General features: G+C 36.1%; 1 protein-coding gene across 1 annotated transcript; it reads left to right on the top strand.

Moving 5' to 3' along the window:
* Window positions 1–2,798: 2,798 nt before the first annotated feature.
* On the top strand, window positions 2,799–11,366 carry LOC110728488 (protein kinase PINOID-like). The gene is made up of 2 exons (XM_021908127.1): window positions 2,799–5,243; window positions 10,098–11,366. The coding sequence occupies exons 1-2, from the start codon at window positions 4,717–4,719 to the stop codon at window positions 10,921–10,923; spliced, it is 1,353 nt and encodes a 450-aa protein (XP_021763819.1). The 5' UTR covers window positions 2,799–4,716; the 3' UTR covers window positions 10,924–11,366.
* Window positions 11,367–14,084: the final 2,718 nt, after the last annotated feature.

Below are 14,084 nucleotides of genomic sequence, written 5' to 3'. Positions count from 1 at the left end.
CCAGGCGGCGTCATCCAACCCCTGTAGGTACATGAGGTTGGTGTATGCCATTATGTGGTCTTCCGGGTTGGTGGTACCGTCGTAGGTATCGACCAACACGTTTTTAACCTTGGCCGGCTGTGCCGCCTCGGTTATCTTCCTGGAGAAAGTCGAAGGTTGTTCCCCAAGGTTTAGCATCCGGAGCTGCCAGTCCATAGGTTGGACCTAATGTGCCGCCTGACCCCTAAAGGGGGACGGCTGCATGTATGGTGATCCATACGGCATGTATGGTTGTTGGGGCACATACGGAACCGGTGACTGACTCCCTTGATGTGTCTCCGAATGCTTCATTGAAGTATTATGGAAACTGTCTGGGTAAGTCGGCGTTGAGGCCCACTCAGACATGTGTTGACTTCTCTTTTCCTGGATGAACATCCGGGCGTCAGAGTAAGTCTTCTTTGACCCATCAGGGTGTACTTCCCGGATGGCCTTCCTTTGCCCTGATTCAGGGAAACGAAGTTTGGAGAGATCGATCAGGGGCCCATCCGTCCCCTTTGGTTTAGGGTGAGGAGTAGGCACCCGGTCTTTGAGTTGCTTCTTCCTGGAAGGAGAAGGCTTTTTTGTCGGCTGACCCTTGTTTGAGCCAATTGACTTCTTGATTATGTCCTTGATTTCCCCTTTGAAACTCGTCATGAATTTCATGAGCTCGTCTCTGGTGACGGGGGATGTGCCCTCCACCGCCTGGGGTTGCCCAGCAAGCTTGCCGGCTGGGTTGCTAGGACCAGCTTTGTCTTGCCCCCGTTCCCTTGTTTCTTTGGAACGGGTGCGCCTTGATCAAAGTGACCCGTTTGGGGCCACATAGGTGTCGACCTCATAGTCGTCACCACTATCCTGGTCCGTGTGGACCTTAGGCTCGGCCGAAGGCTGTCTACCCTCAACAGGCGGTACAGTGTCAGATGTCATTTTAGACGTACTCTCCCCACAGACGGCGCCAAATGTTTCGGGGTTTTTTGGAGTCCCTCGGGAGAGTTACAATTCTGGGAATGCGCACCTGACGTCTGTACCTGCAAAACCACGAAACTCCGGTTGGGTGGAGTTCCGCCTTCGACGATCAAATTAGAATGATTCCGGATGGGTAAAAGTGCGGAAAGTAAATGGGTTTTTCTCCCTGATTCAGAGAGACTCCGCAATTAATATTGCTCATTTTTTGTGTGGATTTGTGTATATGTAATAAATAAGGAGTTTCCTCTATTTATAGCAGATGAAGATCTTCTCCCCCATTAGGGTTACAATACCACGTGTCAGCGTCCGATTGGATCGCATCAGGCCTTTGAAGGGCTGCCACGTGTCAACGCGGTATTGGGCCACGTGGCATAGGGGGGGGTTTACCCCAAACACCAGGGGTACAAAAGGGGAAATGCACACCTTGATGTACAAATGCGCTTGCCAATTGTGGTATGAAGAGATCTTTGAGCAACATAGGATCAACTAGCTCCTTACAGAGCCTAGCGATGATGAGTTTGAAGATTATATCGATGATCATGGGCTGCGAAATCGCGTGGCAACGCTCCAAGATGATCCAGGATGTCATAAGACATCTCAATAAGTATATCGTTGTATATATTTAGCCTTAATACCTGTTAAAAGAGCATACACAGTTCAAAACTTATAAGTTTTGAAATGCTCTTATTTTGTAATTATTTTATCTATATAAATATTAAGTAATGTTTTATTCTATGTTTGATATTTTCATAATTAGACATACAATGCTTTATATTTATGCTTTAAAATTCATATTTTGGTTGGTTTAAGCACCATCAACCACCCAAACTAGGGGGCATTTGTTACACCCAAAAATCAGATTTTTGACTTTTTGTTTGACTTTCTCGACTTTGACCGAGTCAAGAAGTTTCTAGAGTCAGTGAAGGATTTTTGAGCTAGTTTGATTAAAACGTAACAACAATTGGGCTAATGTCACGCTAAGGCCCAATAACATATTGGCCGAATTAGGAGAGTAATGGATGATTTTAATTTTCAAAGTAGTGTTGGCGCCAAGAAACATAACCGTATAACAGTTATGGGAGTCAACCATAATCGCTCCATTTTGCCTATAAATAGAGTACAAGGGTAGCAAATCAATCAACAACAAACATTTCATTTCTATTAAGCTTTCTTCTTATCTTTTGTTGTTTCCATTGGCTTAGTAGCCAAGCGATAGTGTAGTTTATCACATAGCATGTATTGAAGATCGTTCGTCTTTTCCAATTGTATGATCATGGAGGTAACCTCTCCTTCAACTTGTACAGTTGTAGACCTGACTCTATCCTTTAATTAAGGGAATGCATTTGTATCATTTGTCATATGTTTATCTACTCGTTTCTTTGAGAAAATCTAAGTTGTTTTACTTCTTTTGGGAAAAGCTTCCCTATTGTTTTGTTTTACGTTAGCAAGATTATCAATCTTTGAAACCGGTAACTCGAGAGGCAACCCCCTAATACTCTAGAGCAAGATAGAGTATTTAACTTGTTGGTAAAGAACAATATTTACCTCAACAAAAACTAAGTAATTATTAAGAAAGAAAGCTATAAAAATAATGGGAAAATAACCTACACTACTACCATATGAGTACCATAAATGAGACTCATCACTCTCCCCTCTCCCTTCCCCAACATGAAAACCAGCAGCCTAAACCCCATTCGATCCACCCCGAAAACCGCCCTTCCTTTACCCTTCACCCTTAAAATAACCGAAATTGACTATGGCAGCCTCAGACGGTCAATTTCGATGGTCGATTCTAGTCATTTCAAGAGAGGGGGAAAGGAGGGTAGGCTAGAAGATTTTAATTAGGTCAATGGTTTTGGGGAGGGGAAAAGGAGTGGTAGTCGATTTTAGGGTTAGGGATGGTGGCTCGGGTGGGGCTTCAAAGAGGGGAAAAAGGGGAGAGATCTCCGGTTTTAATGAAAAGGAAAGGGAGAGGTCGCTAATTTTGGGGGTGGTGGCAAACTAGTAGGGCTGGTTTTGGCGACAGGGTAGGATGGAGTAGGGGGTGCCGACGGCGGGGGGTTGGGCTGCCAACGGTGGCGATTAGGTTTGCCAATGGTGGCGGTGGTGGCTAGGTTAGGGTTAGTTTAGGGTTTTTTTTCACGTTTTCTTTTTTATCCAATATATTGGTGACACGTGTACTTGGTGGGCCTCATTAACGGATTCCATTCAAGAATTCATTATGTGGTGGTTATCCATTTTTTAAATTTTTTTGGTGTTATGATAAAAGTTTTGTTTTTTGTGCTCTAAGCTCGGAATTCGACATCTGAGTATGAAATATCTTTATCGACATATTAAAGCCTTCGACTTAATCCTTTGACTTAATACGTCGCCTTAGTTTGGTGCACGATTGCGTGTGACTCATTCGGTTCAGTCAAATGAAAGCTGTGAGATTAATTATATTAATTTCATTGATCGGAGATGGCCTCTAGCCTGACTTTCTGATTACTTTACTTCACTGAATAATAAGATCCGTAATTAATTCTGAACCATTTATAGGAATAATACACTTATTCGAAGGACATCATTCCTTTCAATCTCCCACTTGTCTAGTGTACAGTATGTGTATTGCCCTTATAATCCAATTGTGCTTATTTGTGATGTTATAAGTCAAAATTTCCAATTTTAAATGTATTTTTTTTTCATTTGATTTCTGGTTTATATGATTATTAATTATGCGTATACATCTTTGTGATCAAAGAATGGCCAAAGGTGATGACAGGGTTGGCTAGGTTAATGAGGTTGTTCAGGTGAAGATTGCATTGGTTGGTGAAAGCATGGAGGTTGTTGTTGTTACGTGAGTTTTAGGGGGGCAATAGTGAGGTAGTGTCGTTTGGCGGGGTGCATTTTGCCTGATCATAGTGACGGACTTAGTAATTGGGTGCCTATTGACACGAGCCCCACCAAAAATATTTTAGTTTCCTATGTGTAGTTTATAATTTAGTTATATTGATGATATCAAAGGCTAGTCTGCACAATTAATCATGTAATCGAAGTTTGAATAAAATTACTCCGTACTTTTTAGTCAGGGTGCATCAACTTAGGTCTGGTTATTTTTTGACACCTTTAACCTCTAATGGAGTTGTCATGTTGCATGTCTAGTTTGAATCAAATCATTTACGGAGTCAAGCACCATATACTTGCCATGTCTATCATTTCACTATAGTCACAATTTTTTCCCTAAAATATTTGTGTGAAAGGAGGTCAGCCGCGTAGGTTGAATTCTCCACTGGTAATATCAAGGTTCTACAATTACAACAGCTCTGCCAAATCACAGTCCTGTCGTACCATTCCTACACCAAACAGAAACTCCCACCTTATTTAAAATTGGTAAAAAAAAAAATTAAATAATGTACTTGTAGTAATTAAATGGTATTGGTACCCTAAGCATCATTTATAAAAACCTCTATAAAAGTCAAACCAAAAATCTCTTTTATCTTTACCATCACATCCTCTCATCTTACGTACACACACAGCATAAATACTCTCAACCACCCTTTTTCCTTCACTAATATTACTACTCCAAATTTCACAAATAAACTTTGTTTATTTTCTCTCTCTACATTTCTGCACCCTTCTTCTACACACTTTCTCAACCCCAAATTCACAAATTAAACATACAAATTCATGAATAGTTAATAACCGATCATTGTTACCTAAACACATGTTCACCCAAACTTGTAGATTACAATCAAGATGCTAGAAGACTTCGCAAAATCAAACTATTTCTCAGACGATCCTGAATCAAAGAGCAATAGTAGTTCATACTCAATGACAGGTAGCGATTTTATACACCCATCACCTGAAAATTTTTCCCTTTTAAAACCACATCGTTCATCTGACTCCACCTTCGAAGCTATCGTCTCGGCTTCTACCGCAGCCAACAACCGTCCTTTAACCTTTAACGACTTCAAACTCATTCGCAAAGTCGGTGCCGGGGATATAAGCACCGTGTACTTGTGCCAACTTCGGTCCGATAAATCGTGCCAATATGCAATGAAGGTGGTGGATCGAGAGATGCTCGCAATGAAGAATAAAACACAAAGAGCAGAGATGGAAAAGAAAATACTCAAATTGCTTGATCATCCATTTTTGCCTACGTTATACGCTCAGTTTGACGCTTCTCATTTTTCTTGCATTGTTATGGAGTATTGCTCTGGTGGTGACTTGCACTCGCTCCGTCATAGCCTCCCTTACCACCGTTTTCCTCTCTCTTCCGCAAGGTACGGAATACATACTTTTCGCATCATTTCTATATTTAGTATCTTTTTATGTCATTCTTTTAGAATTATATATCGTAAACATATACAAGATATAGTCTCGGAAAATATATTATACTTCAGAACTTGAAAACTGATTGACCGGTGTAATTTCTCTTAATACCCTCGGAAACTCGATAACTGATTGACCGGTGTAATTTCGCTTAATTAGTGCATTTCTTTTTTTTTTTTTTGATTAAAATATTTTGATGTGGATTTGTAATTTTAAAATTTTGTGGAATTTATGGATTAAATAATAAATTAATAATAATGATGTTTTTTTCTATAAAGCTGCAAAATTCAGGATTATTTTTATTGGTAGAAATTTCTGGAATTAAAAATCCACAGAGATATTGCAATTACTGTCTGATGATGAGATGACGATGAATTTCATTATTTAAATTATTACTTTTGTTTTTTAATTTATTTTTTCTTGGGACCAGAATTGTTGTTTGTATATGGAGACAAGAGTATTCAGATGTTTTTCATCTGTTGATGCTATGTCTGCTGTTTTGGCAATATTCTGATTTTATAAAATAATTTGAAGTTTTTTTTTTTCCTTTTTTTTTATGTAAATAAATCATCTTAGGATCATAAATGAAAGATTTTACTCCGATTTGGACCCTGTCACTTGCCGAACAATATTGTTTGGAAACAAGTAGTTCCTTTTCTGTATTTTCTTCTTTGAGTTTAGCTCTAGTTCAATTTTCGTCAATATATGTTGATTTTCTTCCTCTTTTATGTTATGTTTGACTGTTATTTTTTGATCTGTTTCGGTTAGTTCAAGTATCAGAGAAAAAAATGGGTGAAATTATAACAATATGGAATCTAAGTAATTATTATTTCACTGAAATAAATTATTGAAGAGCTTGATTATTAAGGATATTATAATTCGTTTTATTTAAATAAATCTAAGTAATTCGTTTTATTTAGTTAGTTTTCACTTATATGAATTTATTTAAATTTACTTGATACACTTAAAGCTTATTTAAATTTAACCAAACTTATTTTGTTGAATGTTTATATATAGCCGTGAAGATATAGTCCTTAATAACCTTTATTGAAACGTATTTAGATCTAACTAAACTTATTTTTGTTGAAAATTAAACTTAGGTATGTAGTCCTTAATAATCCTTATTAAATGAAAAACTTATTGAAATTTAATTGATCTACTTTTTGTTGTAAATTCACGAACCTTAACTTATGTATATGTAGCTCTAAATAACCCTTATTAAAAATTATTGAATTAATTTTACTTAAATTTATTTTATCTTAAAACTAAGTTGAAATAAGATGAACATTGCTAAACATTCTATTTAATCGTTTGGTTGACAAGGGAAATAACTTCCCATAGGAATTGACAAATTATGGAAATTAACTTCCCACATTAGAAATCCCATGAATTGTTGTAAGTTGTTTGCTATTCATGGAGGAATTTGCAAATCATGGGAATTTCAAGTTATCAAGGGGGCACTTGGTAATTTAATTCCCATGTTTTGTAGGAATTGGAAATTCCCATGAATTTGAAATTCCCATATTTTTATGTTTTGTGGTCAACCAAACAAAATCTCAATATCTAAATTTCCATGATTTTCTATTTCCCCCATTTCTTTTGTGCAACCAAATGACACCAAATATGACGGTATTATTATAAAAGTATAAACTTTAGCAACTCTAAAATGATTATGCATGTTAAATTGTGGACTTAACTCCCTCCGATCCAGACTAATCCCTTCTACATAATATTAGAAAACGTACTACTACTCTGTCACTCTTACATTTTATTGTCTTCTTCTATAAATGCATGTATAGCAACCTTGTTAATGCTAAAATGATACTTCCTTCGTCCCATAATTTTGTGTCTGTATTTCTTTTTTAGTGTCTCAAAATGTTGTGCCTACTTTTAAAAATAGCATATAATTATTACTTACTTTTTATCTTTTCCATATAAAATACACATATACCCAAAAAATCATTACCTTACTTTTTCTTTTTTTCATACAATATTCTCTACTTTTTATTATTCCCATACAATATTCTCTACTTTTTATTTTTCTAATATAATATTCCACTACTTCCACTATTTTCCTTAATTACCGTGTTTTTTTGAGAAATCGGCATGAAATAATGGGACGGAGGGAGTATATAAAAGAGTGTTTTTACAATTGGAGGGTTTAGTAGTTCATTAAACTGTTATCCGTTCTTAAAAGATGGCTACTCTGTACTTTTGGTAGTTATACATGTACAAGGTTAATAAGTAAAATAAGATATTGGAAAACAATGCTTAACTGTCACATAATCAATAATTAAATCAGTTAACTAATTTTGAAAAATAGAAACATTACACTAATAGTATGCAAATATATTAACAAATGGGTACAGTTGCATACATGGAAAATATGTATGTATGAGAAAAATGTGTATTAAATAAAATATGGACTAATTTATTTAATTCTAGAAAAAATTAAAATCTAACCATTAAAAGAGAACGTAAAAAATAACAAATGTAACCATCTTTTAAAAACATTGAGAGGAACATAGAATGAAACAAATAAATGACATTTAACTTAGGGCCTTTAATTACACGGAGTAGATGTTTAGAACTTTTTTTTTTATTTTTTTTGAGGAAAGATGTTTAGAACTTTTATTTGTTGATGTTGTAATATCGTTAGATTAATTAAATGAGTTTTGTTTTTTCCTCTAAAAATTAAATGAACTACTGTATTTTTTTTTTATCAGTAGCAATAAATAAGCCAGAGTAATTAATAACGTCGACATTCCTCAAAGCTTGTTTTTATTAAGAATTGTCCTACCACCTTTCTTCGTCCCCTCTTAGCAAACAAAACGCGCAAATGATTGACACCCAAAGAATACTAAAACTTTGTTGTTATTCTTCACCCTTTATTTTTCACACTTTTTAACAAAAATAAAATATTAATGCAATAATATTTCGGAGAATTTGTTCTGAAATGAAAAATACAAGTCTTATTTATTATTCATCAAAACTTATATAGTAGTGAAGTTGTTTGGCATCTAGTAGACTAGTACCCATGTTTAATTATACTTTTCAAGCAAATTGGTTGGAAAACAAATGTTAATTTACACAATTTTTTGTTCAATCTGCTTAGATATCTAGTTATTTGCTTTTACAAAATATTCTACAAAATAATTTCTTATTTTTTTTAAAAAATGACGTATTATTTGATTTATGTGGTTCAATTTTGGCCACTTGAAGGCATTTGGGGCTATGGAAGTATGGAACACTTCTCCCTTCTCAAAGGTCTATTATGTTAATAGGTTGAATTGACCCATGAGAAATTCTAACCCAATGGAAAAGTATATACATGCCAAATAAATTGATCTATGCATGTATTATTTGTATGCAGCTATGCATGATGTATATGTATAATACAATAGTCAATCAATTTCTTAAAACTTAACTTTATGCAAATTCAATTGTTGAAACAAATACGAAGGTTTAGTACGTAGTAGTAGTGATACTGTCCTTGTCATTTGCTCTATTGAAATTCTAAAATATGAATGATTTTCATTAGAACGGCATGTATAATACAATAGTCCGATGATAATGCCGTATAAATTGAGATATTAACTTTAATCCAACACCACAAAGTAATAAAATATAACGTACTACTCTATATACAACTAATATTTAACGAAGCTAGTACATTTTTTGTATTTTTTTTAGGAAATTTTAGAAAATAACCCACAAAAAAACACAAATTTTGATTATAACACCATAAAATTTAAAACTTTTATTATAACATCACAAAAAAAACCTAAAAATTCAATTTCACCACCACTTACTAACGCAATCCAAAGAACTGTTAGTGGGCCCCACACAGTATACGTGTTAGTTATATATTGGATTAAAAAAATAAAAACAAAAAAAAATTATAAAACCCTTAAAATCCTAACCCAGCCACTGTACTCACCACTGGCGTCGGTTTCCCCTGCCCATCGCCGGTACTGGTTCCCCTAGCCCACCACCCTCGACTGACCACCCGAACGACACACCACCCTAACCCTTAAACGTTGTATCCAGCTCAGCCTTAGCCCCGATTTAATTCGGTTTCTGGAAACGAGTTAGGGTTCAGGTGAGGCGGTTTTTGGGTTGGTGTGGATTGGGGTTTCGACGACGACTCTAGGTAGGGGAGAGGATTTTGGCGACGATGATGGTGTGGGAGAGGATTTCGGTGGGCGGTTTTTGGGTTGGTGTGGGAGAGGATTTCGGCGACATGGGTGGTTTTCGGGGAAGGGGAAGGCATAATTCGGCGACGTGGGGTGGTTTCGCTGGTTTTGGTGGGGGAGATGGGTGCTGGCGGCCTGGGTTACGGTGTCGGTGGCTGAGGCAAGGTAGCGCCGGTGGTGGGGCTAGCTGGGTTAAGGGATTTTTTTATTTTTTTTTTAATTTATTTTTCTTTTTATTAATTTAATTTTTTAAATCTATAAGCTATTGACACGTGTCAAATTATGGGCCCCACTAACAGATTCTATCCAAGAATCCGTTAAGTGGTGGTAAAATCAAATTTGTGAGTTTTTTTTTGTGGTGTTATAATCAAAATTTGTGTTTTTTTGTGGTATTATTTTCTATAATTACCTTTTTTTATTTGTATTTTTTATTTTTATTTTTATATTACTGGTAAGTATTTTAAATTTTAATTTTTTATAGACAAAAGTTCCTTCTTGTGCAAGTTTACATTGTTGCAAAGTTTTATTTACTCGTACTATAATTTTGTGTAGTTTACTATGTTAACTCGTGCATGCTCACTGAATTGGTGTTTTACATGTATGGTTCAGGTTTTACGCAGCAGAAGTATTGGTAGCGTTGGAATATCTCCACATGCTTGGAATCATTTACAGAGACTTGAAACCCGAGAACGTTTTAGTGAGATCAGACGGTCACATCATGCTCTCTGATTTCGACCTCTCTTTATGCTCTGATTCCATCCCAGCCGTCCAATCCCCTCATTTTTCATCCCCAACACACCATCCAACGGCTCACAACACCTCCTCTTCTCCACCCAACAATTCCCACAAAAAAACCTCATGTACTTCAAATTCAACTAACACTCCGTTATTCTCATGCATCCCTTACAACCGGCTATTCCGGTCAAAGAAAATCCAAACCTTAAGCGGTAACCGGCTCTTCGTAGCGGAGCCGGTTACCGCTAGGTCTTGCTCCTTCGTTGGGACCCACGAGTACATCGCTCCAGAAGTCGCTTCCGGTAACTCTCACGGTAACGCCGTTGATTGGTGGGCATTTGGGATATTTTTGTACGAGATGATTTATGGACGGACCCCGTTTGCAGGACCGTCGAACGCAGCTACACTGCGTAACATACTGAAAAAGCCTTTGGTATTTCCAACACAATCTCCTACTTCCACGGCAGAGTCTCACGCACGTGACCTCATATCCGAGTTGCTGAAAAAAGAGCCGACGAGTCGACTCGGGTCGAGTCGTGGAGCTGCTGACGTCAAGACCCACCCGTTTTTCAAAGAATTGAATTTCGCGCTTGTGAGGTCGTTGACACCGCCTGCAGTCCCGGGATTCCGACAACAATGCCCGTCAGGTGCGACGTCGTTTAAGGGTAGAAAGGAATCAACGGCGTTTGATTATTTTTGATGGAAAGGTTTTTAAATGGTTGAGATTAACTCCACGTGGCTTGTCGGTCCCGTTATATGTGGGGACAGTGACAGTGTGGTGGGGACAGTTGTATATTCGAGCTGTCTAATTTAATAGAGGAGAGAGAGAAAGATTTTTTTTATAAATATTTTTTTATTTATTTTCGGGGAACTAAATAATTAGGTGTAGGGGTTATCAGGTTATGTAGGAGTGATTCAGAAAAATACGTCACGTCTCACGTAACGTGGGTAAAATTAAATTTAAGTAGAATATTAGATCATCTAATTTGTAAGACTCAATTTTGAATATTAAAATATAAAATAAGTTGTTTTTTTACCTTTAATGATGATACCCAATTCACTTCTCAATTTAACAATCCATGTGAAGTGTAATTTGTGAGACTTTCTAAAGTATCTTAATATCACTTTTAATTTATGGCCCACCAAATTCATATTGTAAGTTTTTTTTTAAAAATAAAATAACATAAAATTTAAATAAATTACAAAATATATTATAATATTAATAAGGGGACGACACTTTTTGTCAAATAAGACTCAAAGTTGAGTATCTAAACTTAGCAACAATCTTTTGGAGTTGTTAAGTTTAGATACCAACTTATTGGTATCCTTTGCAAAAAATACTTTGTCTCTCCTAAAAAAACTCCCTCAAGTCTCACTATTGGAGATGGTCTCATAATGTGGTATGATAGGTTGAGGAAAGAATGTAGCTGCATCCGAGCATGTATTAAGGTGCTACTTTTATTATTTTTTAAATCTAATTTCTTTTTTTTTTTTTTTTTTTTGAGATTCACTCCTTTTATTTGTTTTTTTTAATGCATTTAATTTTTTCATGGTATTCAAATTGTGTTTTGGAAAAATATAAGTATATCTTTATTGATACGTATGTAAAAACTATATATATATATATAAAATTACTTAATAATATTAAATATCAAATGAATGAATCTTAACAAATCTCTCATGAATATATTCTCTAAATAACTATCAGCGCATGGGCGCTATTGATGAGTGAAGCAAATAGGATGGCAATCTATGTAAATATGTTGAAGTTGGGTGGGGACTAGGTGCTAGCTGGAGGAAAAAATAACGGGGCAAAGAAATTGAAAACGGGGAAACTAAAATGTAAGTGGGAAACCAGATGACGTCTGACAAAGCAACTTTCCTCTTTCATTCCTCTTCTTCCCAAAGCTCCTTCATTCTTCTTTCTTCCCAAAACATAGTTTTACTGTTCAATGGTGAATTGAGCGAAATGAAATTGAAGGCATTGAAATCCTCTCCCAGGTGCACTAAAACCACTGAAAAGGTGTAAATTTGACATTGGAAATTGAGGATGAGAACGAGGTTAGCTGACATTCTTGGTGTGGATATAACTGAAGCAGTTGGTGACGGTGGACAAGACGGACATGGGTGCGCTCGGGAGTTGCGATTTGATTGTGAAAATGTAAGTTTCGTACATGCATTATTGTAATTATTCATTTTGAAGGTAGATTTGTAATTAATTTTGGAAATGGGGAAGTGTGATGTAGTTATTCATAGATGGTTAGCAATTAATTTGTGAATCCGAACTACATTTTGACAATGCGAAATCGGTTAGTTGCTGATTTATTGGGAGTTGATTTAGCAGAAGCATTGCCTGAAGGTGGTGAAGAAGGCCATGGTTGCGCAAGGGAGTTGCGGTTTGATAGTGAGAATGTAAGTGTTCGAAACCCGTATGTAGGTCATTCTGTTGTGTATGAGGTATTTGTTTGAGTTAAAAGTTAGTAAGACATGAGTTGAGGGAGTAAACAAAATTGAATTAGCCGAAAAGGTAGGGTTTTTTTGGTGTCTCTCAATTATTGGTATCCTGCCAATTTATAGTTGTTGTTGATAGTGATTGTCTTAGTGCTTAAATAAGTAGGCATATTGTTTAAATGTAAGTCATTTTTTGAGCAATTGTTGTTGGTATTGTTAGATTGTTGATTGTAACTTGATCAATTGGTCAGTGTGGTTAATCTGTGTTGTGTTTGTTGGATTTTGGAGTAGGTTGAAATTAATAGTGAGGGTTGTCTTTACATTCTGAAATTGATACATGGAAAATGGTTGTTCATTGGTATGGTGGTTTCTGTAGCCATGAAAATGATGTTATGTATAATGTAGATATTGTACTTTGTTACTTGTGGTGGTGTTGTGTATGTGATTGTTTATGGCTGTGTCATTGTTATAGGGGGGTGATGGTGGTGAGGATGATGTATGTGGTAATGAGGAGGGATTTGAGAGTGAGCATGGGTATGGAGAAGGAGATGAGTAGGAGAATGAACAGGGATCAGAAGATGATGGAGAGGAAAGGGGGTTAGATTATGAGGAAGTTGAAGTGGTGGAAGGAGTTGAAGATAAAGGAGTTGAAAATTGAGGGTTATAAATGAGTATTTGAATTGGGTAATTATAAAATGTAGATTGTTTTAATTAGATGAGGAAGATGTTAGGCTTAGGAACCTTTGTTATGGCTAGGACCCTTTGTTGTAAATTTGATATGAACTTCAATCCACATAATTGAGTAAGTAAATGGTTAATCGGTAGTGTTAAATTGCCATAATCTTTGATATGAAAGTAGATTGTTCATTTTTATTTGATAAAATGGGTGTTGTAGTTGAGTTGATGAAATTTGTTTAATGTATCATAATTGTTTGGGAATGTGTTGGTTTAAGAATGGTAATGGAGTGAAGGATGAGTTGCTTCTAATTGTATGAGTTATTGTCGAACCTGTTTGTGTTTAAATTTGTACAAACCAAAAAAAAATGCTTTGAACTTGTTATTTATCGAACCAGTTGCTGTTAAAGAAGGTTAAAAAAAGTTTTGTTATGAATTATGTGATCATGTAGTTTGTTGGGTTTGGTGTTGTCGTGTATGTGTTTGGTTATTGGCTGTTTGTTGTATTGTTGTATTTTGAATGAGTCATGGTTGTGTATGTGCATTAGGTAGATGTTGCTGATGGATATGAAGATGGTGGGGAGGATGATGTATCTGTTTATGAGGAGGGATTAGAGAGTGTGGGATTAGTGAGTGATGATGGATTAAGAGAAGGTGAGGTGCAGGAGGATGAAGAGGGAGAAGGGTTTGAGGTTGAGGATAAGGGGGCAGATTACAAGGAAGATGAAGTTGAGC

Source organism: Chenopodium quinoa, unplaced genomic scaffold (assembly GCF_001683475.1).
Source record: "Chenopodium quinoa cultivar QQ74 unplaced genomic scaffold, ASM168347v1, whole genome shotgun sequence".
NCBI classification, from domain to species: Eukaryota; Viridiplantae; Streptophyta; class Magnoliopsida; order Caryophyllales; family Amaranthaceae; genus Chenopodium; species Chenopodium quinoa.
Note: the sequence above shows the minus strand (reverse complement) of the source record. Positions and strands in the feature narration are given on the sequence as shown.